Source organism: Carcharodon carcharias, chromosome 3, assembly GCF_017639515.1.
Source record: "Carcharodon carcharias isolate sCarCar2 chromosome 3, sCarCar2.pri, whole genome shotgun sequence".
Classification (NCBI taxonomy): Eukaryota; Metazoa; Chordata; class Chondrichthyes; order Lamniformes; family Lamnidae; genus Carcharodon; species Carcharodon carcharias.
In genome coordinates, this window is record NC_054469.1 from 6,134,368 (window position 1) to 6,158,703 (window position 24,336).

Genomic DNA, 24,336 nt, shown 5'->3' on the forward strand with positions numbered 1-24,336 from the left:
AACAGTCATGGATAGTAAATTGAAACTACCAGACCAATTTAGGCATATCTAAGGATCAAACCTGACCCAAAATTGGGCATCTTGGAGCAGAGAATTTTTAGATTACAGGTGTACATCAGGATTAAGTCAGAAGAAATCCAGATTAATACCTTTTTTATACTGGTTTGGTAAACTTGTGGATGAAGTAATCCTAATGCAAGGCGTTGATTAATCCTCAGCCAGCATCGATATATTGAAAGCCTTTGAACAATATCTTAATCTTCTCCAAGTTGAGTGTGCAGAGTTTAAAAAGAGGCATAGAAAACCCCCAGCAAAGTGACAAAAGGGTAAAAGCAATACCCAAACAAACCACGTGAGGGCACCAGAGAGGCAGGGAACTTTCCAGAAATCTCAAAGTTTTTTTTGGGAGATCCCAACAGGTTTACAAAACTGCAACAGCAGCTGGCAATGAACAACAAGCAAGAAAAAGGCCTGCTGCAGATGGAGCAAGAGAAAGCAAAAGTACAGTCAGAAAATGTTCATATCAAAGCTGAACTGGGAGATTTAAAATGTAAGATTAAAACTTAATATTTACCTTTCGGAGATTTTTTTATTCATTCATGGGGTGTGGGCTTTGCTGGCTAGGCCAGCATTTATTGCCAATCCCTAATTTCCCTTGAGAAGTTGGTGGTGGGCTAACTTCTTGAACTGCTGCAGTCCATGTGGTGTAGGTACACCCACAGTGCTGTTAGGGAGGGAGTTCCAGGATTTTGACCCAAGTGACAGTGAAGGAACGGCGATATATTTCCGAGACAGGATGGCATGTAAGTTGGAGGGGAACTTTCAGGTGGTGTTCCCATCGATCTGCTGCCCTTGTCCTTCTAGGTGGTAGTGGTCGTGAGTTTGAAAGATGCTGTCTAAGAACTCTTTTTTTTTTGTGAATTCCTGCAGTGCATCTTGTAGATGGTACACACTGCTGCTACTGTGCATCCGTGGTGGAGGGGGTGAATGTTTGTGGATGTGGTGCCAATCAAGGGGCTGCTTTGTCCTGGATGGTGTCAAGCTTCTTGAGTGTTGTGGGAACTGCACTCATCCAGGCAAATGGAGAGTATTCCATCACATTCCTGACTTGTGCCTTGGAGATGGTGGACAGGCTTTAGGGAGCCAGGAGGCAAGCTACTCACTGCAGGATTCCTAACCTCTGACTTGTTCTTGTGGCCACAGTATTTATATGGCTAGTCCAGTTTGGTTTCTGGCCAGTAGTAACCCCATAATGTTGACAAGGGGGAATTCATTGATGGTAATGCCATTGAATGTCATGGGGCAATGGTTAGATTCTCTCTAGTTGGAGGTGGTCATTTCCTGGTACTTGGGTGGTGTGAACGTTACTTATCAGCCCAAGCCTGGATATTGTTCCGGTCTTGCTGCATTTGGACGTGGACTGCTTCAGTATCTGAGGAGTCGCGAATGGTGCTGAACATTGTGCAATCATCAGTGAACACCCCCATTTCTGACCTTATGATGGAAGGAAGGTCATTGATGAAGCAGCTGAAGAAGTTTGGGCCTTGGACACTACCCTGAGGAACTCCTGTGGAACTGATGAACTTGTAGAAGAAAATTCAATGAAGATAGCTCTTCAGTTTAGAATAGAGCAACTTCAAACAACAGAAGTCTCTGGTAAGCATCAGGAACAATGCTTGCAACAGGCGAAAGAATTGCTGGTGATTCAGAATAGTCGCTTGAATGCAGATCAAACAATCAAAACTGACAAAATGTTCAACTCTGATCCAATCTGAACAATATGATGTAAAAGTTTCCCAGGTAACTCTAAAATGAAGACAACTCAATTTATCAGGGTAAGTTATGGAGCTGAATGAAAAGACCTGAAAGCTCAGAAAACAACTGGAAAAGATGAAAGTAATCAAAAATTTGGATAAAATTGGGAAACAGGTGGGAATCAATGTTCCAATGTTGAAACATGAACTATCATATACATTGCAAAGATCCACACAACGAAAGAAGTGACAAGGAGATGAGCAGAATGTTTGTCCACCCCACAATGAACAAGTTAGGGTAGCAACAGCGGAACCAACCAAGTGCGGTTCAACACAAAGCCATGGAAAAAAAGAATGAAAAAATACCCAGATGCCAACTCAACCTCCAAATCAACAGAGAGAACCAGTGACGACAGAGCCTACCACTCCTCTGGCAACAGTGCGAACAAGAGATGGAAGGGTTACAAGGCCTCCAAACTGCTTGAATTTTGAATTCAAGGACTTGAAGGGGACATGGAGTCGTGACAATGCAATAGTACTGATAATGTTGTAACAACAATGTAAGACATGACATTAACTAGTATAACTCCAAGTACATAAAAACTTGGAGGGGGTGTGTAGTATAAGGGTCTGGCATATATGGAGTTAATGTGGGACTGAGTACAGTACTCAGTGTGATGTAAGAGAACACATGACCCGCACCTACGGTCAGTGTGGTGTTGGACAGAGCCTTATGCAGACCTAAGCATGAAGACAGCTCCAAGCTTGTACTCTTTATTGTATATTTGTAAATTGTTCTAGTAGTTAATAAAGACTTAGTTAACCTACTTCAAACTACCAGGACTTCATTAAAGCCTACCAAGATATAGCCAACACCCCACAATAGATAGATCTTTCTGAACCAAAGCTATTAAAGGATACCGCACTTGGAGAGTATATGGAATTAGGTTGCAGATCAGCCATGATTTCATTAAATGGCAGAACAGGATCAAGGGACTAAGTGAGCAAACCTTGTCCCAATTCTAGATCTCACACATCATATATACTGAGTAATGCTCCCTTTACACTGTGCCCATCAAACAGTCCCAAGACACGTATAGCACGGGGTTAGATGCAGAGTAATGCTCCCTCTACACTGTCCCCATCAAACACTCCATGGGAAGTCAAAGAGGAGTGGTAATGGATAGAAGATGCAAACTGAAATACCATTGAAGAGAAGAGCAGAATGTCTTCAAAGTGGGCATTCATGGAATAAGAATGGCAGTGAATTAAACAATAATATAAAAGCCAAATACTGCAGATGGAAATTTGAAATAAAAACAGAAAATGCTGGAAACACTCAGCAGGTCGTGCAACCTCTTTGGAAGGAAAGAGTAAAGAAGAAACAAATAAACTCTTTACATTTCCCATTACTGTTCCCTTTGGCTTTAGAACCATGAAACTTTTTGCCATTTAATCTCTCTGGCCCTCCACCCTATCATCGACCTTCCTTTTGGTTCTTCCCATCCCCACCACTCGCTCAAAACCTATTGCATTGCTAACTTTTCCCAGTTCTGCTGAGAGTCATTGACCTGAAGTGTTAGCTCTTTCTCTGAATATATGCTGCCAGACCTCAATCACAGGCTTGTTACAACACAGAAGGAGGCCATCTAGCCCAACCTGTCCGCAGCTGCTCCGAGTGAGCAATTCTCCTGCCTTCTCCCTGTAACCGTGTACACGCTTCCGTTTTTTAGATAACAGTCCTTTTTCAGAGCTGCTGCCTATTTCCAGCATTTTCTGCTTTTTATAATAGTTGAGAAACTGGATAACAATTGATAAAGAGGAGGTTTTAGATAGGCTGGTGGTACTTAAAAGTCACCAGGACCAGATGGGATGCATTGAGGATGCTGAGGGAATTAAGGGTGGAAACTTCCAATCCTGCTTAGATACAAGGGTCAGACCAGAGGACTGGACCATTACAAACGTTTTACCCTTCTTCAAAGGATAGAGTAAATGTAAGCCTGGCAACTACAGACCAGTCACTGCGAAAGCTTTTAGAAATGGGCTAAAACTCACAGCCACTTGGAGAAGTGTCAATTAATTAAGGAAAGCCAGCACAGATTTGTTAAAGTCAAATTGTGCTCAACTAACTTGAGTGAGTTTTTTGATGGGGTTACAAAGAGGGTTGATGAGGGTAATGTGATTGATGTAGTCTAGATGGACTTCAGGTGTTTGATAAAGTGACACATAACAGGCTTGACAGCCAAGACTCGCTCCTCCAGAGCCAGTCTTCAGTTCCCCATTGGCTGTATCCACTGGCTGCTGCCCGATGGTCACTGTGCCGAGAGTGTGGTGGCCATAGCCCCCATCTACTTGGCCGCCGTCCTCGAGTACCTGATGGCCGAGATCCTCAAGCTGGCCAGCAACACAGCCTGGGACAACAAGACGACCCGCATCATCCCCCGCCACCTGTAGCTCGCCATCTGCAATGACGAGGTGCTGGGAGGGGTCACCGTAGCCCAGGGTGGGGTCCTGCCCAACATCCAGGCTGTGCTGCTGCACAAGAAAACCGGCCACCCCAGCAAGGTTTATGCCTGAAGGGGTGAGGTCAGAAAAAGAACTAAGTGGAAGCCCATGGAATAAAAACCACAGTGGCAGTGGATATGACATTGGCCGAGTGACAGGGAACAGAGAGTAGTAGTGATTTTTTTCAGACTGGAGGAAAGTATTCCCTGGGGATTGATATTGCAATTACTGCTTTTCTTGATCTATATTAATGACCTTGATGTGGGTATACAGGGGACAATTTCAAAATTTACAACTGACACAAAACTTGGAAAGTGTGAACTGTGAGAAGGGTAGTGATTGACTTCAAAAAGATATGAGGAGACTGGTGGAATGGGCAGACATGTGACAGATGAAAAATGCAGAGATGTGTGAAGTGATTCATTTTGGTAGGGAGAATGAGCAGAGACATTATAAAATAAAGAGTACAATTCTAAAGGGGATGCAGGGCCAGAGAAGCCAGAGGGTATATTTTTATTATTCATTTACGGGATGTGGGCATCGCTGGCTAGGCCAGCGTTTATTGCCCATCCCTAGTTGCCCTTGACAATGTGCCTTCTTGAACTACTGCAGCCCCTGTAGTGTAGGTACAACCATAGTGCTGTTAGGGAGGGAGTTCCTAGGGGTCACTATTTAAAAATAAAGGTTGCCGATTTAAAACGGAGATGAGGTGAAATTCTTTCTGAGGGTAGTGAGTCTTTGGAACTCTCTTCTTGAACAGGTAGTGGAAGCAGAGTATTTGAATATTTTTAAGGCAGAGGTGGATAGATTCTTGGTAAGTAAGGGGGCGATAGGGTAGGTGGGATGCAGATTTGAGGTAACTATCAGGTTAGCCATGATCTTATTAAATGGCGGAGCAGGCTCATGGGCCGAATGGCCGATTTCTGCTCCTTGTTCATATGTTGACCCAGTGACAGTGAAGGAACAGCAATATATTTCCAAGTCAGGATGGTGAGTGGCTTGGAGTGGAATTTCTAGGTAGTGGTGTTCCCATGTATCTGCTGCCCTTGTCCTTCTAGATGGTAGCAGTCATGGATTTGCACAAATTGTTGAAGGTGGCAGGGCAGGTTGAAAAAGTGGTTAATAAGGCATACAGGATTCTGTGCTTTATAAGTTGAAGCATAGTGTATAAAAGCAAGGAATCTTTGATGAACCTCAATGAAACACTAATTTGACCTCAACAGAAGACCTCAGTTCTGGCCACCGCAATGGATTTTGAAGCCTTTACAGAAGGTGTAGAAAAGATTCCTGAAAATGGTTCCAGGGATGAAGAACTACAATTATGTAGAAAGATTGGAGAAGTAGGGACTGTTTTCCTTGGACAAGAGAAAGTTGAGCAAAGGTTTGATAGACCATAAGACATTGGAGCAGAAATTAGGCCATTCGGCCCGTCGAGTCTGCTCCGTCATTCAATCATGGCTGATAAGTTTCTCAACCCCATTCTCCCGCCTTCTCCCCGTAACCTTTGATCCCCTTACCAATCAAGAACCTATCTATCTTGGTCTTAAATACACTCAATGACTTGGCCTCCACAGCCTTCTGTGGCAATGAATTCCATAGATTCACCACTCTCTGGCTAAAGAAGTTTCTCCTCATCTGTTCTAAAAGGTCTTCCCTTTACTCTGAGGCTGTGCCCTTGGGTTTTAGTCTCTCCTAGAAGTGTTCAAAATCATGAGGGATCTGGACAGAATAGATAGGGAGGAACTGTTCCCATTGGTGAAAGGGTAGAGAGCCAGAGGGCACAGGTGTAAGGTAATTGGGAAAGAAGCAATGGCCACGAGGAAAATAATTGTTACACCATGAGTGGTTAGGATCTGGAATGCACTGCCTCAGTGTGGTGGAGGCAGATTCAATCATGGCATTCAAAAGGGAATTGGATAAACACTTGAAGTGAAACACTTGCAGGGTTATGGGAAAAGGACGAGGGGAGTCGCTTGTCCAGAGAGCTAGCATGGTACCGGATGGGCCAAATCCTTCTGTGCCGTAATTATTCTATGAGTCCAGATCTGATCATTATTACATTGATATTTGGTATCTTTCTGTGCACAAATTTGGCTGCTGCAATTCCTAGATTAAAACAGTGACTATGCTTCAAAAGTACTTCATTGGTTGATAAGTGGCCTAGGACTTCCTGTGGTTGTGAAAGGTGCTATATAAATGCAACCCATTTCTTTTGTTGTTTATCTGGACATTCCTCTTGATTATTATCTCCCAAAGGTTTTCCGGAAGGGTGTTTCTCGCGCGGTGTTTTTTGTTGCAAGCCGAGGGCATCACGCTGACATCGGAGGCATCACCCCTGGGTCCATGCCACCTCACTCCAAATCCTTGCAGGAGGAAGGAGCCGTCTTCGTTTCATTCAAGCTGGTGAAGGATGGAGTCTTCCAGGAGGAGGGTGAGTGTGGGCTTTTGGATTCCAGCTTTCGGACCATGTATTCACCCCCACAGAGCTCTACCCCACTTGCTTCAAGTGACCTGACCTCAGTTTGGGAGGAGAATGAAATAAATCAGCCAGGGTCAGTCCCTATCAGGTGACCCAACCCCCTTCCCTACTTTCCTCACCCTGACTCCTTCAGAGTGTGTGGATGTCTGATAGAAACTGTGAAGTGGCAATTGTGAGAATTTATTGAAGCAACGATTGCCTGCTGCCTTCTGTGTTTTTATAAAGCACATTTGTAATGTACACATTGCAGTCAGAATCTCCTAATGCTTAAAAACAAAAAAACTGCGGATGCTGGAAATCCAAAACAAAAACAGAATTACCTGGAAAAACTCAGCAGGTCTGGCAGCATTGGCGGAGAAGAAGAGTTGACGTTTCGAGTCCTCATGACCCTTCGACAGAACTTGAGTTCGAGTCCAGGAAAGAGCTGAAATATAAGCTGGTTTAAGGTGTGTGTGTGGGGGGCGGAGAGATAGAGAGAGAGAGAGGTGGAGGGGGGGGGTGTGGTTGTAGGGACAAACAAGCAGTGATAGAAGCAGATCATCAAAAGATGTCAATGACAATAGTACAATAGAACACATAGGTGTTAAAGTTAAAGTTGGTGATATCTAAACGAATGTGCTAATTAAGAATGGATGGTAGGGCACTCAAGGTATAGCTCTAGTGGGGTTTTTTTTATAATGGAAATAGGTGGGAAAAGGAAAATCTTTATAATTTATTGGAAAAAAAAAAGGAAGGGGGAAACAGAAAGGGGGTGGGGATGGGGGAGGGAGCTCAAGACCTAAAGTTGTTGAATTCAATATTCAGTCCGGAAGGCTGTAAAGTCCCTAGTCGGAAGATGAGGTGTTGTTCCTCCAGTTTGCGTTGGGCTTCACTGGAACAATGCAGCAAGCCAAGGACAGACATGTGGGCAAGAGAGCAGGGTGGAGTGTTAAAATGGCAAGCGACAGGGAGGTTTGGGTCATTCTTGCGGACAGACCGCAGGTGTTCTGCAAAGCGGTCGCCCAGTTTACGTTTGGTGTCTCCAATGTAGAGGAGACCACATTGGGAGCAACGAATGCAGTAGACTAAGTTGGGGGAAATGCAAGTGAAATGCTGCTTCACTTGAAAGAAGTGTTTGGGTCCTTGGACGGTGAGGAGAGAGGAAGTGAAGGGGCAGGTGTTGCATCTTTTGCGTGGGCATGGGGTTGTGCCATAGGAGAGGGTTGAGGAGTAGGGGGTGATGGAGGACTGGACCAGGGTGTCCCGGAGGGAACGATCCCTACGGAATGCCGATAAGGGGGGTGAAGGGAAGATGTGTTTGGTGGTGGCATCATGCTGGAGTTGGCGGAAATGGCGGAGGATGATCCTTTGAATGCGGAGGCTGGTGGGGTGATAAGTGAGGACAAGGGGGACCCTATCATGTTTCTGGGAGGGAGGAGAAGGCGTGAGGGCGGATGTGCGGGAGATGCTTAACCTGTCCAAAATGCATTTACACAGGGTGACCATGGCTGGGACCTGAATTTTTTTTATTCTTTCATGGATCGCTGGCTAGGCCAGCATTTGTTGCCCCTCCCTAATTACCCTTGAGAATGTATTTTGAAGAAGGTATATTGAAAGGTATTTAACATTTTGAAAAAAATAAGCTAGGAAAAGGTGGTGGTGTAGCTCTGTTAATTAAGGATGCCATTAGTACATTAGTGAGAGATGACCTTGGCTCGGAAGAGCACGGTGTAGAATCAGTTTGGGTAGAAATAAGAAGTAGTAAAGGTAAGAGGTCACTTGTGGAAGTAGTTTATAGGCACCCCGCCCCACCCTCCCCCACCCCATAGGTTACACAGTAGGACAGAGTATTCAGGAAGAAATAAACGGGGTGTGTAAGAAAGCTACTGCAGTAAACATGGGTGACTTTAATCTACATGTTGATTGGGTAAATCAGATTGGCAAAGGTAGCCTGGAAAGCAAGTGTATGTGGGACAATTTTTTTTAGAGTAGGTAAGTTCTAGAACCAACTAGGGAGCAGGTTATTCTGGATCTGGTAAAGAGCAATAAGACAAGATTAATCAATAACCTCATAGTAAAGGAGCCTCCAGGTGACGGTGATGATAGAATTTCATGTTCAATTTGAAGGGGCTGAAATGTGGGCTAGTGTTTTAAACCTGAATAAAGGCAATTATAAGGGCATGAAAGCAGAGCTAGCTAAATTGAATTGGGAAACTAGGTTAAGAGATAGGACTGTGGCAGAATTTTAAGGGGGTATTTAATAACTCTCAGCAAAAATATATCCCAGTGAGAAAGAAAGACTCTGAGAAGGATGCATCATCCATGGCTGAATAATGAATTTAAGGACTGTATCAAAGTGAAAGTAATACTGTACAGATTTGCAAAGAATTGTGGTAGGTCAGAAGATTGGTTAGATTTAAGAACCAGCAAAGAATGACTAAAAAAATAGAGGGAGAAAGAAGAGCATGAGAGAAAGCTAGCTAGCAATATAAAAGCATTAAGAGTTTCTACAAGTATTTAAATAGGAATAGAGTAACTAAAGCTAGTGTTGGTCTTCTAGACAGCAACTCCGGGAATTGATAATGGTAAACAAGGACATGGCAGAGGCATTGAACAGGTATTTTGTGTCTGCCTTCACTGTAGAAGACTTAGAAAACTTCCCAAAGACACTTGAAAATCAAGACGTGAATGGGAAGAAGGAACTTAAAACAATCATCATCACTAGGGGAAAAAGTGCTAGGAAAACTATTTGTCCCGGAGGCTGACAAGTCCCCAGGACCAGATGGCCTGCATCCGAGAGTCTTAAAGGAAGTGGCTGCAAAGACAGTGGATGCATTGATTAATCTTGCAAAATCCTTAAATTATGGAAGGGTCCCAGTGGATTAGAAAATAGTAAACGTAACACCTTTATTCAAGAAAGGAGGGAGAAGGAAAGCAGGAAACAACAAGCCAGTTAGCCTAATATCTGTCATAGGGAAATTGCTAGAATCCATTATTAAGGAGGTTATAGCAGGATACTTAGAAAATCACAATGTTGTCAGGCAGAGTCAACATGGCTTTGTCAAAAGGAAATTGGGTTTAACTAATTTATTAGAATTTTTTGAGGCCAATCGCAGAAGGGACACTCTGGAAGCTAAATAAATGCATATACAGTTTAAATGTTGCATCCAGGGTTTGGTATTTCTTAGTGAGGTCAGTTTTGTTAAAGTTGGGCTGTCATCAGTTGGAAGCAGACCCAGCAACGTTTTATTGGCACCATGGAGGTAAACTTGCAGGCATCTTTATGATGCATGTGGATGACTTTTTTGTGGGGTGTTAGTAGCGAATTTGAAACGGTTGTCATTAATGGGCTCAGAATGGAGTTCAAAATTGGAAGTCAAGCTTCTGGTGCGTTTAAATACATTGGATTAGAAATCAGGCAGAGCAGATCACGTCATTTTATATCAGCAATCCTACTTAGAAAATGTCAATCCCATTGCAACAGTTGTGATAGGGCCTCCCAGAAAGATACAGAGACTTCTGAAACAGAGAAAGAGGAACTCTGAAGTCTAATTGGGCGACTCAATTGGCTAGGCAAACAAACAAGGCCGGATGTCAGTTTTGACATTTCGGAATTGAGCACAAAAATGAACGATCCCAAGGTTGAAGAAGTAATTTGAGTAAACAAAACATTGACAAAACTAAAAATGGAGCAGTATGTTTTGAAATTCCCATCTTTGCGTGATCTTAGAAAAATGAAATTGATTGTGTTTAGTGACACGTCATGTAAATCTATGTGATGGATTTTAAAGTGCGGGAGGATTTATAATATTTCTCATGGGGGAGATAGGTAAATGTTGCCCTTTGGCATGGGAAATTAAAAAAATACAAAGATTTGTAAAAAGTACGTTGGCAGCAGAGATTCTCGCTCTTGTTGAGGTGATAGATATGGCATTCTTTATATCAAAGATGCTGGCAGAAATTTTAAATGGAAAAGGGGTATTTGGGAATGGCACCTATCAAATGTCTTATAGACAATAAGTCACTTTGGGAAAATGTGTTCTCTAAGGAGTGTGTTAACGAAAAGAAATTGCAGATTGACATTGCAAGCTTAATACAGATGTTGGAGAATAAGGAGATTGCCAACATCAAATGGGTTGATAGCTACCAATTATCCAACTGCTTCATGAAAAGAGGAGTGAGCTTCAAAAAGTTATTGGAGATCCTCAAAGAGGGAAGTCTTTTCCTTTGAGAAGACAAAAAGGAATATTCTTTTTGTGTGGACATTTCTGTACATGTTTTTTTTTTAAGAGGGTGGAATAAGGTGGATTTATGAAGGTTCACTCAGTTGATCCCGGGTATGGAGGGATTTTCTTATGAGGAGAGGTTGAACAGGCTGGGCCTGTAATCATTGGAGTTTAGAAGAATGAGAGGCAACCTTATTGAAACATAAGATTCTCAGGGGGCTTGACAGGGTAGATGCTGAGAGGTTGTTTCCCCTTGTGGGAGAGTCTAGGACCAGAGGGCATAATCTCAGAGTAAAGGGTCACCCATTTAAGACAGGTGAGAGGAATTTCTTTCACAGGGTAATGAATCTGTGGAATTCTTTACCACAGAGGGCTGTAGAGGCTGGGTCGTTAAGTATATTCAAGGCTGAGATAGATAGATTTTTAATCAGTAAGGGAATCAAGGGTTATGGAGAAAAGGCAGGAAAGTGGAGTTGAGGATTGTCAGATGAGCCATGATCTCATTGAATGGCGGAGCAGACTCGATAGGCTGAATGGCCTCCTTCTGCTCCTACATCTTATGGTTTTAAAATATATTGATGATTGTGTTATGGGAAAAGAAGATCCATCTTTATTTTTTATATGTATATATATGTATTTAAGGGTTACTTTCATCTTAAGAAAGGGGGTATCTGTTGGGGAGGGAAACATTTAACTCAAAGGAGTTTGACTGGTAACTATCAGTTAACTAGCCAAGTACCCATTTGAATGTATAAAAGAGAAAACAGGTGAGACAAGTTCTCTATGTAGAGTTTTATGTACCAAAATAAAACTCTGTTGGAAGAAGCCAGTCTTCGACTTTATCTTTATTTCAATCAGGTATTGGGACTTTGTCATTCGGTCCTCTTAACAACCCCTGTTCCAACAGGAACAATCTGAACTTTTCCAAGCTCTCTTCATAACTGAAGTCCCTTATCCATGTTATATCCTGGTAAATCTCCTCTGTACCATTTCTAAGACCTTTAACTACTTTAGTTCTGTCTTCATGGAAGACGACACAAATAACTTGAATTGAAAGGAATTGAAAGAAATTAGTATTACTAAAACAATAGTGCTGGAGAAATTAATGGGACTGAAAGCCGATAAATCCCCAGGGCCTGATAATCTACATCCTAGGGTACTAAAGAGGGTGGCCATAGAAATAGTGCTTGTGTTGGTTGTCATCTTCCAAAATCCTGTAGATTCTGGAACAGTCCCAGCAGACTGGAGGGTGGTGAATGTAACCCCACTTTTTAATAAAGGAGGGAGAAAATACTGAATTACAGACTGGTTAGCCTAACCTCAGTAGTAGGGATATGCAAGAGTCTATTATAAAGGATGTGATAACAGGACACTTAGAAAATATCAATGGCATTAACAAAGTCAACATGGAATTACGAAAGGGAAATCATGTTTGACAAACCTACTGGAGTTCTTTGAGGATGTAACTAGCAGAATAGATAAGGGAGAACTTGTGGATGTGGTATATTTGGATTTTAAGGAAGCTTTTGATAAAGTCCCACATAAGAGGCTAGTGTGTAAAATTAAAGCATATGGGATTGAGGATAATATATTGGCATGAAGTGAGAATTGGTTAGCAGACAGGAAACAGAGTAAGAATAAATTGGGCCTTTTTTTGGAGTGGCAGGTGGTGCCTATTGGGGTACTGCAGATATCAGTACCTGGGCCCCAGCTATCCACAATGTATATCAATGATTTGGATGAGGGGACCAAATGTAATATTTCCATGTTTGCTGAAGACAAACCTAGGTGGGAATGTTAAGAGGCTCCAAGGCAATTTACACAGGTTGAGTGAGTGGGCAAATACATGGGAGATGCAGTACAATGTGGATAAGTGTGAAGTTATCCACTTTGGTAGGAAAAATAGAATGGCAGAGTATTATTTAAATGGTGATAGATTGGGAAATGTCGATGTACAAAGGGACCTGGGTGTCCTTGTACACCAATCACTGAAAGCAAGCATGCAGGTGCAGCAAACAGTTAAGAAGGCAAATGATTTTGTTAGGGCACAGAGGATGGTAAATGCTGAACTGCTCAAATCCCAGAGGGAAAGTTGAAACAATCTATGCCAATATTTTATCCTCAGTCCCATATGCTTTAATTTTACACACTAACCTCTTATGTGGGATTTTATCAAAAGCTTTCTGAAAACCCAAATATACCACATCCCTTATCTATTCTGCGAGTTACATCCTCAAAAAACTCCAGTGGGAGTGCGGTTCTGAAATCAGGAAATGATATCTCCAACTACTTGCGGTGGTTTTATAGTAAAGTAAACATTTATTAAAAGAATAAAGAAAAACAAATAACACATAATTATACTTAAACACACAAATGGTTCTCAGAGTAAACAGTACTTTAAAACACTTCCACAAATCTTAACTACCGTCAGAGCAACCTTCTCCTTTTCTGTTCAGCAACTATCCTTATAGATTTTAGAATCTATAGAAGCCCAGTAATTTTTACCACAGTGTTTTTCCCTTGGAGTGTCCTCTGAGACCGACAGCAACTGGTTCTTTCAGCATGGCCTTGTTCACACTGTCTTCTGGGAGATCTAACCAGCTACCCCCTCACATATGCTTCAGTTTTTCCTTAAATACATTCCTTCCCTTTGACCTCTCTATTGTTTCAACCAGTCTCTTCAGAAATGCTTTCTTCCCAGAATTGATGAAACTATTCTTTACTTCAACTCTTAGACTTATAAAAACAAACTTACCCTACCTCTACCTTATTTCCTTATGCCTTTTTTACAACCTGCATATACCCTCTTTGAACTAAAACAATTCAATTAAAACTATTCCTGTCATTGCTTTATGTAAAACTCTGATTGAAGTTCCTCTTGGTTCACTAACATATCAAAACCACTTCTTACTGTTGACTTTAGACCCTTGCTGTCACTCCAGCTCTTAATTTAATTACAGCCTGACTTCCAGTACATAAAATATGCCAGGGTTATTACCAGAAGAAAAATATTATTATTTCTTGTTTTCATGATAGTAGCCTCCAATGTGAGAGGACTTGAGTACAGGACAAGGATGTCTTGCTGCAGCTGTACAGGGCCTTGGTGAAACCACAGCTGGAGTATTGTGCGCAGTTTTGGTCTCCTTACCTAAGAAAGGATATACTTGCCATGGGGGAGTTCAGTGAAGGTTCACCAGACTGATTCCTGAGATGGCAAGATTGTCGTATGAGGAAAGATTGGGCCAACTAGGCCTGTATTCACTGAAGTTTGGAAGAATGAGAGGAGACCTCATTGAACATATAAAATTCTGACAGGGTTAGACAGACTGGATGCAGGGATGATGTTTCTTCTGGCTGGAGGGTCTAGAACAAGGGATCACAGTTTCAGGATATGGGGTAGACCATTTAGGACCGAGATGAGGAGAAACTTCTTCACTCAGAGGCTAGTGAACCTGTGGAATTCTCTACTACAGAAGGCTGTGGAGGCCAAGTCACTGAATATATTTAAGAAGGAAATGGATAGATTTCTGGACTCCAAAGGCATCAAGGGGAATGGGGAGAGAGCGGGAGTATGACGTTGAGATAGAGGATCAGCCATGATCATATTGAATGGTGGAGCAGGCTCAAAGGGCCGAGTGACCTACCCCTGCTCCTAGTTTCTATGTTCCAATGTTTGCAGCTTTCTTTCACAGGATGTGAGTGGCACTGGCAAGGTCAGCATTTATTGCCCATGAGAAGGTGGTAGTGAGCTGCCTTCTTGAACCTCTGCAGCCCAGGTGGTGTAGGTACACTCACAGTGCTGTTAAGGAGCGAGTTCCAGGATTTTGACCCAGTGACAGTGAAGGAATGGCGATATATTTCTAAGTCAGGATTGTGTGTGGCTTGGAGGGGAACTTCCAGGCGGTGGTGTTCCCATACAAGTCTCCACAATACTCCAATACTAACCAGTGATTTAGAAAGTTGTAGCGTGATCTCTTTGAATTTATATTGTATTTCTCTATTTATAAGCCTGAATAACCTATATGTTTTTTTAAACTTATGGATTGTGTATATGGACACCAAACTCTTTCTCTGTTGATCTACACTTTTCAAAATCATGCCATTTATAGTATTCTGTCTTTCCATATCCTGAAGTGCATCACCACACATCTCTGCACTGAATTCTTTATCAGCCATGCAACTTCCCACTTGACCGTCCTGTCTATGTCATCCTTTGTTTAACCTGTGTCTCTTGCAGCTGTTACCAAGGCACTCATGGCCCCAGCGCAGATCCCAGGCAGCAGCGGGACACGCAATCTCCATGACAACCTGTCAGATCTGCGAGCACAGGTAGCAGCCAATCAGAAAGGGATCCAGCTGGTGAATGAGCTGATCGATGTATACAGTTTGGAGGTGGTCCAAGCTTACATGTCCCACATACAGGTAAGTTGAGAAAGTCTTTAACAAAAAATACAGGATTTTTGTCCTTATAAATAGAGACAATGGGAATAGCAGCAAGGAAGTTACGCTAAACATTTCTAAATCACTTGTTAAGCCTCAACTGGATTATTGTGTTCAATTCTGGGCACCACACTTCAGGGGGAGATGTCAAGGCCTTGGAGAGGCTGCTGAGATTTACCAGAATGATGCCAGGGATTAGGGGCTTCAGTTATATGGAGACTGGAAATGCTGAAGTTATTCTGTTCAGAGCAGAGAAGGTAATCCTCCTCTTCCAGGTACTACGCCCGAAGAGGGCTTTGGTGACCATGGAGTTCCATTGGATTGGTCCATGATGATCCTTGGCAAAGTACGGCAGTGGTTGGGAGGATTTACAGGCTGATAGTCAACCTGTTTGCCACATTATGAACACACCTTCCATGGCCATCAAGTCCTGAAGTGAGACTTGAACCCGGAACTTCTGGCTCAGAGGTAGGGACGCTACTGACTGCACCACAAGACCTCCACAGAAGGTTATAGGCATTCAAAATCATGAAAGGTTTTGATAGATAACATAAAGAGAAACTGTGTTTCCACAGGCACAAGAGTCAGTAATGAGAAGAAACAGATTTAAGGTAATAGGCAACAGAATCGGAGGGGAGGTGAGGTGGGGCGAGGAGAATTTCTTCTACATGCCAAGTTGTTATAATCTGGAATGCACAGCCTGAAACAGATTCATTAGTAAGTTTAAAAAAAGGAATTGGATAAATACTTGGCAAGGAAAAATTCAAGAATAAGGGAAAAGTGCAGGGGAGTGCAACTAATTCAATTGCTGTTCAAAAAAGCCAGCACAGACTTCATGGGCTGAGTGGCCTCTGTGCTGCACTCTGGTCCTGGTCAATCAGATCATGGATGATGTGCACCTCAGTTCCAGACTTGCCTTTCTTCCATATCCCTTGATCCCTTAACCAACAAAAATCTATTGGTCCGAGTCTTAAAAGATCCACTTGATCCCCAGAATCCACAGCCTTTTAGATGAAGAGCTTCCAGATTTCCACTAGCTTCTGTGTTAGTGTTTCCTGATTCTCCCCTAAACATAACGTTGGCTAAGGTGAAAGACACAAGCAACAGAGTGTTAGTGGTTATATAGCAATGCAGGCTTGCTAAATACTTACATTATTTATTTCAGTCTTCACAGCAGAGGATGAGCATCAAGTACCAAAAATACAAGGAACACAAAATACAAACCAAGGGGTTTCCAGCCCAGGGTGTTGAACAGAATAAGTCAGAAGTTAGGAATCCTGTGACAACTAACTCACCTCCTGACTCCCCAAAGCCTGTCCACCATCTACAAGGCACAAGTCAGAAGTGTGATGGAATATTCACCCACTTGCCTGGATGAGTGCAGCTCCAACAATGTTCTAGAAGCTCCACACTATCCAGGACAAATTAGCCTGTTTGATTGGCACCACATCCACAAACATTCACTCCATCCGCCACCAACACACAGTGGCAACAGTGTGTATCATCTACAAGATGCACTGCAGAAATTCACCAAGTCTCCTTCAAGTCTCCTTATACAGCACCTTCCAAACTCACGACCACTACCATCTAGAAGTACAAGGGCAGCAGATAGATGGGAACACCGCCACCTGGAAGTTCCCCTCCAAGTCACTCACCATCCTGACTTGGAAATATATCGCCATTCCTTCACTGTCGCCGGGTCAAAGTCCTGGAACTCCCTTCCTAACAGCACTGTGGGTGTACCTACACCACATGGACTGCAGCAGTTCAAGAAGGCAGCTCACCACCACCTTCTCAAGGGGCAGTTAGGGATGGACAATAAATGCTGGCCCAGCCAACAATGTCCACATCCCGTAAATGAATGAAAAAAGGCTCAAAGGGCTGAATAGCATACTCCTGTCCTGATAGCCTGACTCAAATTTGAAGATAATGTAGACTTGTTATGGATGCCTTGAAGACCATAATGAGCTGTTTGAATTGCATAGAATACTTCAACCTCCTTCACAGGTCTCAAAACAGTTTGCTAGATATCCACGGAGAAAATAATCCTGACTGTGTAGTCTATTCTCTCTGCAGTTATACAGGATGAAATGAATCGCAAATTAATCTGAAGTACAGGCAGTCTATAATTTTTTTCTGTAGGTGTCAACCATGGTTCGTAGGGTATCACGCTTGCCTCTGAATCAGGAGGTTGTGGACTCATGTCCTACACCAAAGACTTGAGCACAAAATGTAGGCTGACACTTTAGTTCAGCACCTCAAGGGTGTTGCACTGTCAGAGGGTCAGTACCGAGGGAGCATTGCACTGTTGGAGGGCTTAGTACTGAGGGAGCGCTGCACTGTCAGAAGGATCAGTATGCGGGCAGCACTGCACTGTCGGAAGGGTCAGTACCGAGGGAGCATTGCACTGTTGGAAGGGTCAGTACTGAGGGAGCACTGCCCTGTCTCCCCCCACCACCCACCCGACAGTGTACTAATGGCCCCCCTCCGGTCAGCACTGAAGGAGTGCTGCACTGTGAGGGTCAGCACTGAGGTAGCTCTGCTGTCAGGGGTACTGACTTTTGGATGAGACATTAAACCTGGGCCCCATCTGGCCCCTGGGGAATATGAAAGATCCAAAGGCCACTATTTTGAAGAGGAACAGGGCAGTTCCTCCCAGTGTCACAGTCAATGCTTATCATTCAACTAACACCATAAAACAGATTATCTGTTTATTGGTTACATTGCTGTTAATGAGATCTTGCTGTGCACAGATTGGCTGACGCATTTCCTACAATACAATAGCAATTACACTTGGCTATAAATACTTTCTGACATCCTGAGGTCATGATAGACGCCCTAGAAAATTAAATCTTTCTATTTTTCTTTAAACTTTGACATGTTGGACTTCCTGTAACCTGACAGAATAATGCTGAAGTCGCTGTGAAGGAGATGTTGAGGGAGTTTTCCTGCCGACGCTGCCAGCAGGTGGATGGAGTGGTGGAGGTTGAGTCTGAGGACCACATGGACGATGGGACGCCAATCAGATTAAAAGTGAAAATCCACGAGGCAGAGGTGAGATCTGTTTGTCTCAGTGACTGATCGCATGGCAGACCAAGGGTGATGTACCCTTGTCCTTATTTAAAGCAATCACAGAACCAATAATACAGGAGACCATTCAGCCCCCCTGTGCTGGCTCTTTGTAGGAGGTATCAATTACTCCCACTCCCCTGCTCTTTCCCCAGAGCCCTGCAATTTTTTCCCCTTCGAGCGTTTATCCAATTCCTTGTTATAAGTTCCTGTTGCATCTGCTTCCATCATCCTTTTCAGCAGCACATTCCAGATCAGAACAACTCACTGCATAAAAAAACATTTTCTTCTTCTCCAACCTCCGCCCAGTTCTTTTGCCAATTATCTTAAATCTGTGTCACTCTGGTTACTGACCTTCCTGCCACTGGAAACATTTTCTCCCTGTGCATTCTACTAAAATCCTTAAATCTCTGTTAATTCTCCCTTCCTGTCTTGTTGAATTGAGACAAAATGTTCCCCCTATCCTGAAGCTGCTAACTCCTGGATTGGAAAATGGCTTCAGAGCATCTTGTATGTCATGCAAAGCCCCTCCAAATCCAATACTCAGACTCACTCACTCACATGCACACATTTTCACACACACACTCACACTCACTCGCACACTTTGCTCACACTCAGTCACAAACACACTGTGCTCATACACTGTCTCTCACTCACTCAATCACACTCTCACACACTCACTAACTCTTACATACTCTCACACTGCTCATACACACACAAGCACTGCTCACTCACTCGCACAGACGCTGCACCCACATAGCTACTCATTGTCACTCACTCACACATACTCACACACTGTGCCCATACATGCACTCACTAGTACTCATTCACTCACTCATACGTATGCACACACTGTGCTCATATCATTGATACCAGTCGGAAGAACTGATCCATGCCTTTCTCTAACCCAGCCCAGAGCTGGTGCCCCTAAAGCCTGCGCTCTTCTGAAATTAGCTAATACTGCTCAGGCTGGAAATTGAGCCGGAGGTCTTTCCTAAGCCTGCTGCCACTATGTACGCCAAACAATGTGACTTCTTTACTTGCTTAATTTTGTGCGGGTGAGATGATAGCATAGGGGCAGGGGTGGCAGGGAATGGCATAGTGGTATTGGTGGTAATATCATTGGATTAGTAATCCAGAGGCCCAGGCTAATGCTGCTGGGGATAGGGGTTCAAATCCCAGCAGAGCATTCACGAATGTCCTTTAGGGAAGGAAATCTGCCATCCTTACCTGGTCTGGCCTACATGGAACTCCAGACCCACAGCAATGTGATTGACTCTTTCCTGCCAACTGAAATGGCCGAGCAAGTCATTCAGTTCAAGGGCAATTAGGGTTATCAAAAAATGGGCAGCAGATAAGGCTAGACGCTACAAAGATAATAAAAAGACAAAACTAAAGGCTCTGTATCTAAACACGCGTAGCATTCGAAACAAAACATATGAACTGATGGTGCAAATAGAAATAAATAAGTATGATCTGATAGCCATTACAGAGACATGGCTACAGGATGACATAGATTGGGACCTGAATATTGAAGAGTATGTGACATTTAGAAAGGACAGGAAGTTAGGAAAAGGTGGTGGGGTGGCTCTGCTAATTAATGATGGTATTAGCACATTAGAGAGGGATGACCTAAGTTCAGGGAACCAGGATGTAGAAGCAGTTTGAGTTGAGGTGAGGAATGATAAAGGCAAGAAGTCACTTGTGGGGTGGTGTACAGGCCTCCTGCGTGTGTCTGTGGGAGTTACTTGCCTCTCTGGACCTCTGTTGTTAAGCAATGGCCCAGTTTCTCTATTCTTGTTTGTTTAACTTAGCTGCAATAGTCGTAAACCTCATAGAAATGTAAACACCTTTTTAAAGTGAAACTGAAACTCAATTTGACCTTTTCTTAACACACAGATACAGAAATAAAAATCAAACAAAATGGATAGTAAGAGTTTATAAACGAATTAATCTATATAAACTCTTGCTATCCATTTTTATATTACTAGTTAGCTTTCTCTCATACTCTAATTTTTCCCTTCTTATTAATCTTTTTGTCATTCTTTGCTGTTCTTTATATTCTTTCCGATCTTCAGTCTTCACTATAGAGGACTCAAGTAACATCCCGGAGATACCAGTAAATCAGGAAATGGAAGGGAGGGAGGAACTCATGAAAATTACAATCATTAGGGAAGTGGTATTGAGCAAATTGTTGGGGCTGCGGCTGACAAATCCCCAGGTCTGGATGGACTTCACCCTAAGGCCTTGAAAGAAGTGGCTAGTGAGGTAGTTGATGCACTGGTTTTAACTTTCCAAAGTTCCCTAGAAAATAGTAAACGTAACTCCTTTTATTCAAAACGGGAGGGAGACAGAAAGCAGGAAACTATAGGCCAATAGCCTAACATCTGTCATAGGGAAAATGTTAGAAGCTATTACTTAAGATGTTATATTAGCAGGGCACTTGGAAAAATTCAAGGCAATCAGGCAGAGTCAAAATGGTTTTGTTAAAAGGAAAGTATGTTTAACCAATTTATTGGCGTTTTTTGAAGGAGTCACATGCCGTAGATAAAGGGAAACCAGTGGATGTACTGTACTTAGATTTCCAGGAGGCATTTGATAAAGTGCCACATCAAAGGTAATTTCAGAAAACAAAAGCTCATGGTGTAGTGGGTAACATATTGACATGGGTAAAATATTAGTTAGCTAACAGGAAGCAGAGTGTTGGCATAAATGGGTCTTTTTCCAGTTGGCAGAATGTGATGAGTGGTGTGTCACGGGGATCAGTGCTGGGAACTCAACTTAGTTTACAATTTATATAAATGACTTTGATGAAGGGACTGAAGAAATGGTGGTAAATTTGCTGACGACACAAAGGTAGGTAGGGAAGTAAACTGTGAAAAGGATGTAAGGAGGCCACAAAGTGGCATACATAGGTTAAGTGAGTGGGCAAAGATCTGGCAAATGTGAAATAGTTCATTTTGGCAGGAAGAATAAAAGGGAAGCTTATTATCTAAATGGTGAGAGATTGCAGAGCTCTGAGATTCAGAGGGATCTGGGTGTCCTAGTGCATGACTTGCAAAAGGTTAGTAATGCAGGTACAGAGGGTAATTAGGAAAGCTAATAGAATGTTATCATTTATTGTGAGGGGAATTGATTACAACAGGAGGGAGGTTATGCTTCAGTTGTACAAGGTATTGGTGAGACCACATCTGGAGTATTGTGTGCAGTATTGGTCTCCTTATTTAAAGAAAGATGTAAATGCGCTAGAAGCAGTTCAGACAAGGTTTACCAGACTAATACCAGGAATGGGTGGGTTGTCTTATGAGGAAAGGTTGGACAGGTTAGGCTTGTATCCACTGGCGTTTAGAAGAGTAAGAAGTGACTTAATTGAAACCTTTAAGATTCTAAGGGGTCTTGACAGGGTGGATGTGGAGAGGATGTTTCCACTTGTGGGAGAATCTAGAACTAGGGGTCACTGTTTAAAAATAAGGAGTTGCTCATTTAAGACAGAGGAGGCGAATTTTTTTTTCTGAGGGTTGGGAGTCTTTGGATCTCTTTTCCTCAAAAGGCGGTGGAAGCAGAGTCTTTGAATATTTTTAAGGCAGAACTAGATAGTTTCTTGATTAACAAGGGGGTGAAAGGTTATCAGAGGTAGGCAGGAATGTGGGTTTGAGGTTATGTTCAGATCAGCCATGATCTTATTGAATAGCGGAGCAGGCTCAAGGGGCCGATTAGCCTCCTCCTGCTAATTTGTACGCTCGTATGTAAATGTTGGCCTTGATAGTGATGCCCATATCTCATGAAAGAATAATCTCTCATTATCCCTCTCTCCCTCTCCCTGTCCCCACAATCTCTCTCTCTCTCTCTCTCTTTCACAGGGGACTGCTTTGTTTGATTTTACGGGCTCTGGACCAGAGGTATTCGGGAATTGCAATGCCCCTCGAGCAATCACCCTCTCTGCTGTCATCTACTGCCTCAGGTGCATGGTGGGACAGGACATACCCCTCAACCAGGTGGGTCGGCTGACCATGAATGGGGGAGAGGTGAACAGAGTGGAGGGTGTTAATGGGGAAAAGGGAATGAACAGAGTGGGGGTTTGTTAATGAGGAAAGGAGAATGAACAGAATGGGGGGGTTGTTAATGGGGAAAGGGGAATGAACAGATTGGGGGGTTGTTAATGAGGAAAGGAGAATGAACAGAGTGGGTGGGGTGTATTAATGGGGAAAGGTGAATGAACAGATTGGGGGGTTGTTAATGGGGAAAGGAGAATGAACAGAATGGGGGTGTGTTAATGGGGAAAGGGGAATGAACAGAGTTGGGGGTGATGTTAATAGGGAAAGGGTGATGAACAGGGTGGGGATGGGAAGAGCTTGGGTTGCTGGGGGCTGTCATGATCATTAGGCCTGACTATGGGGTGTGGGTTACGCGGGGGTGTGGGTTATGCGGGGTTGATGACTTGAGCTGAATTTAAACACTCATTCGAACCAGGATCTTTGACCTGTGCTCTCATTGGCAGGGCTGCCTGGCTCCAGTGAAGATCATCATTCCGAGGGGATCAATCCTGGACCCATCAGCAGATGCTGCAGTTGTGGGTGGTAACGTGCTGACATCACAGCGAGTCGTTGATGTCATATTCAAGGCATTTGAGGTCTGCGCAGCCTCGCAGGTGAGCGTCAGTAAGTGTGCTGTGACACTGTGGGTGGAGGGATGAGATCATGAACCTCCGCTTACGAAGATTGACGCTCCCTAACCAGTCCGAGCATGGTGAAGCTAGCAATGGAATCACCAACTCTGCTCTGTATCACATGGCATGTGTCACCTGATCCCTGCCTGGCAGATGGACAACTTCCTGTTGTGTGTGTGGGTAAAAGAATTCTGATGGGGAGGGGGAGCCATCCAAAGGGACAACATTGAGGTGGGCTCCAATCTGAGCCCTGTGCCACCATTAGACACTGTTGCCTTCCTCAAGGACTTCCCTTGGTCAATTTATCCCTTTGCATTCTTTTGGAACATCTCTTTGCAGAGAATTAGAAACAGAAGGAGGCTATTGAACCCCACAAGCTTGTTCAGCAATTCAGTGCAATCGTGGCTGATCAGTATCGCAAACAAATTTGCCCGTCGTTGTTCCATTTCCCCTGCTGCTCCTGTGCAACAAAAATCTATCCATCACAGACTTGAAGGGTTTTTTTTTTAATTCGTTCGTGGGATGTGAGTATCATTGGCAAGGCCAACATTGGTTACCCATCCCTAATTGCCCTTGAAAGCAGTTAAGAGTCAACCACATTGCTGCAGGTCTGGAGTCACATGTAGGCCAGACAGGGTAAGGACGGCAGATTTCCTTCCCCAAAGGACATTAGAGAACCAGATGGGTTTTTACAACAATCGATGATAGCTTCATGGTCACCATTACTGAGATGTGCTTCCAATTCCAGATTTATTTGTTCCTCTAATTGAATTTAATGTGGGATTTGAACCCATGTCACCAGGGCATAGCCTGGGCCTCTATATTACTGGTCCAGTGACGGAGTGCTGCACTGTCGGAGGGTCAGTGATGACAGAGCACTGCACTGTCTGAAGGGCAGTCCTTGGCGAAGGCACTATATCAGTGCAAGTTATTTCTTTTTAAATCCTAAGGAATACTTGACCGTGTTATGACCCAGCAGTTGGGTAAAGCTGAGTCATTTAAAAATCCCAGAGGGAAACTTTAAACAACTGTCATAACCTATATTTTTATTTTTGTATGTTTTGAGATGCAGCTCTAAATTCAGGAATCGGGCCACCAGTTCTCGAGAGGTTTTATATAAAAATACATGAGACATTTATTAATTTAAATGTTAAATATATACACATGGCTACAAATTACTACTATCATAATTTGTAACAAATTCCCAAACTAATCTCC

General features: G+C 43.2%; 1 protein-coding gene across 1 annotated transcript in view; it reads left to right on the plus strand.

The window, feature by feature from the left end:
• oplah (5-oxoprolinase, ATP-hydrolysing) overlaps window positions 1-24,336 on the plus strand; it is a 98,814-nt gene that overhangs the window by 69,302 nt on the left and 5,176 nt on the right. The window contains exons 20-24 of the mRNA XM_041183147.1: window positions 6,516-6,690; window positions 15,181-15,365; window positions 18,288-18,437; window positions 22,313-22,447; window positions 22,951-23,100. Coding sequence (XP_041039081.1) covers window positions 6,516-6,690; window positions 15,181-15,365; window positions 18,288-18,437; window positions 22,313-22,447; window positions 22,951-23,100 — 795 coding nt within the window. The remainder of the gene's footprint in view (window positions 1-6,515; window positions 6,691-15,180; window positions 15,366-18,287; window positions 18,438-22,312; window positions 22,448-22,950; window positions 23,101-24,336) is intronic.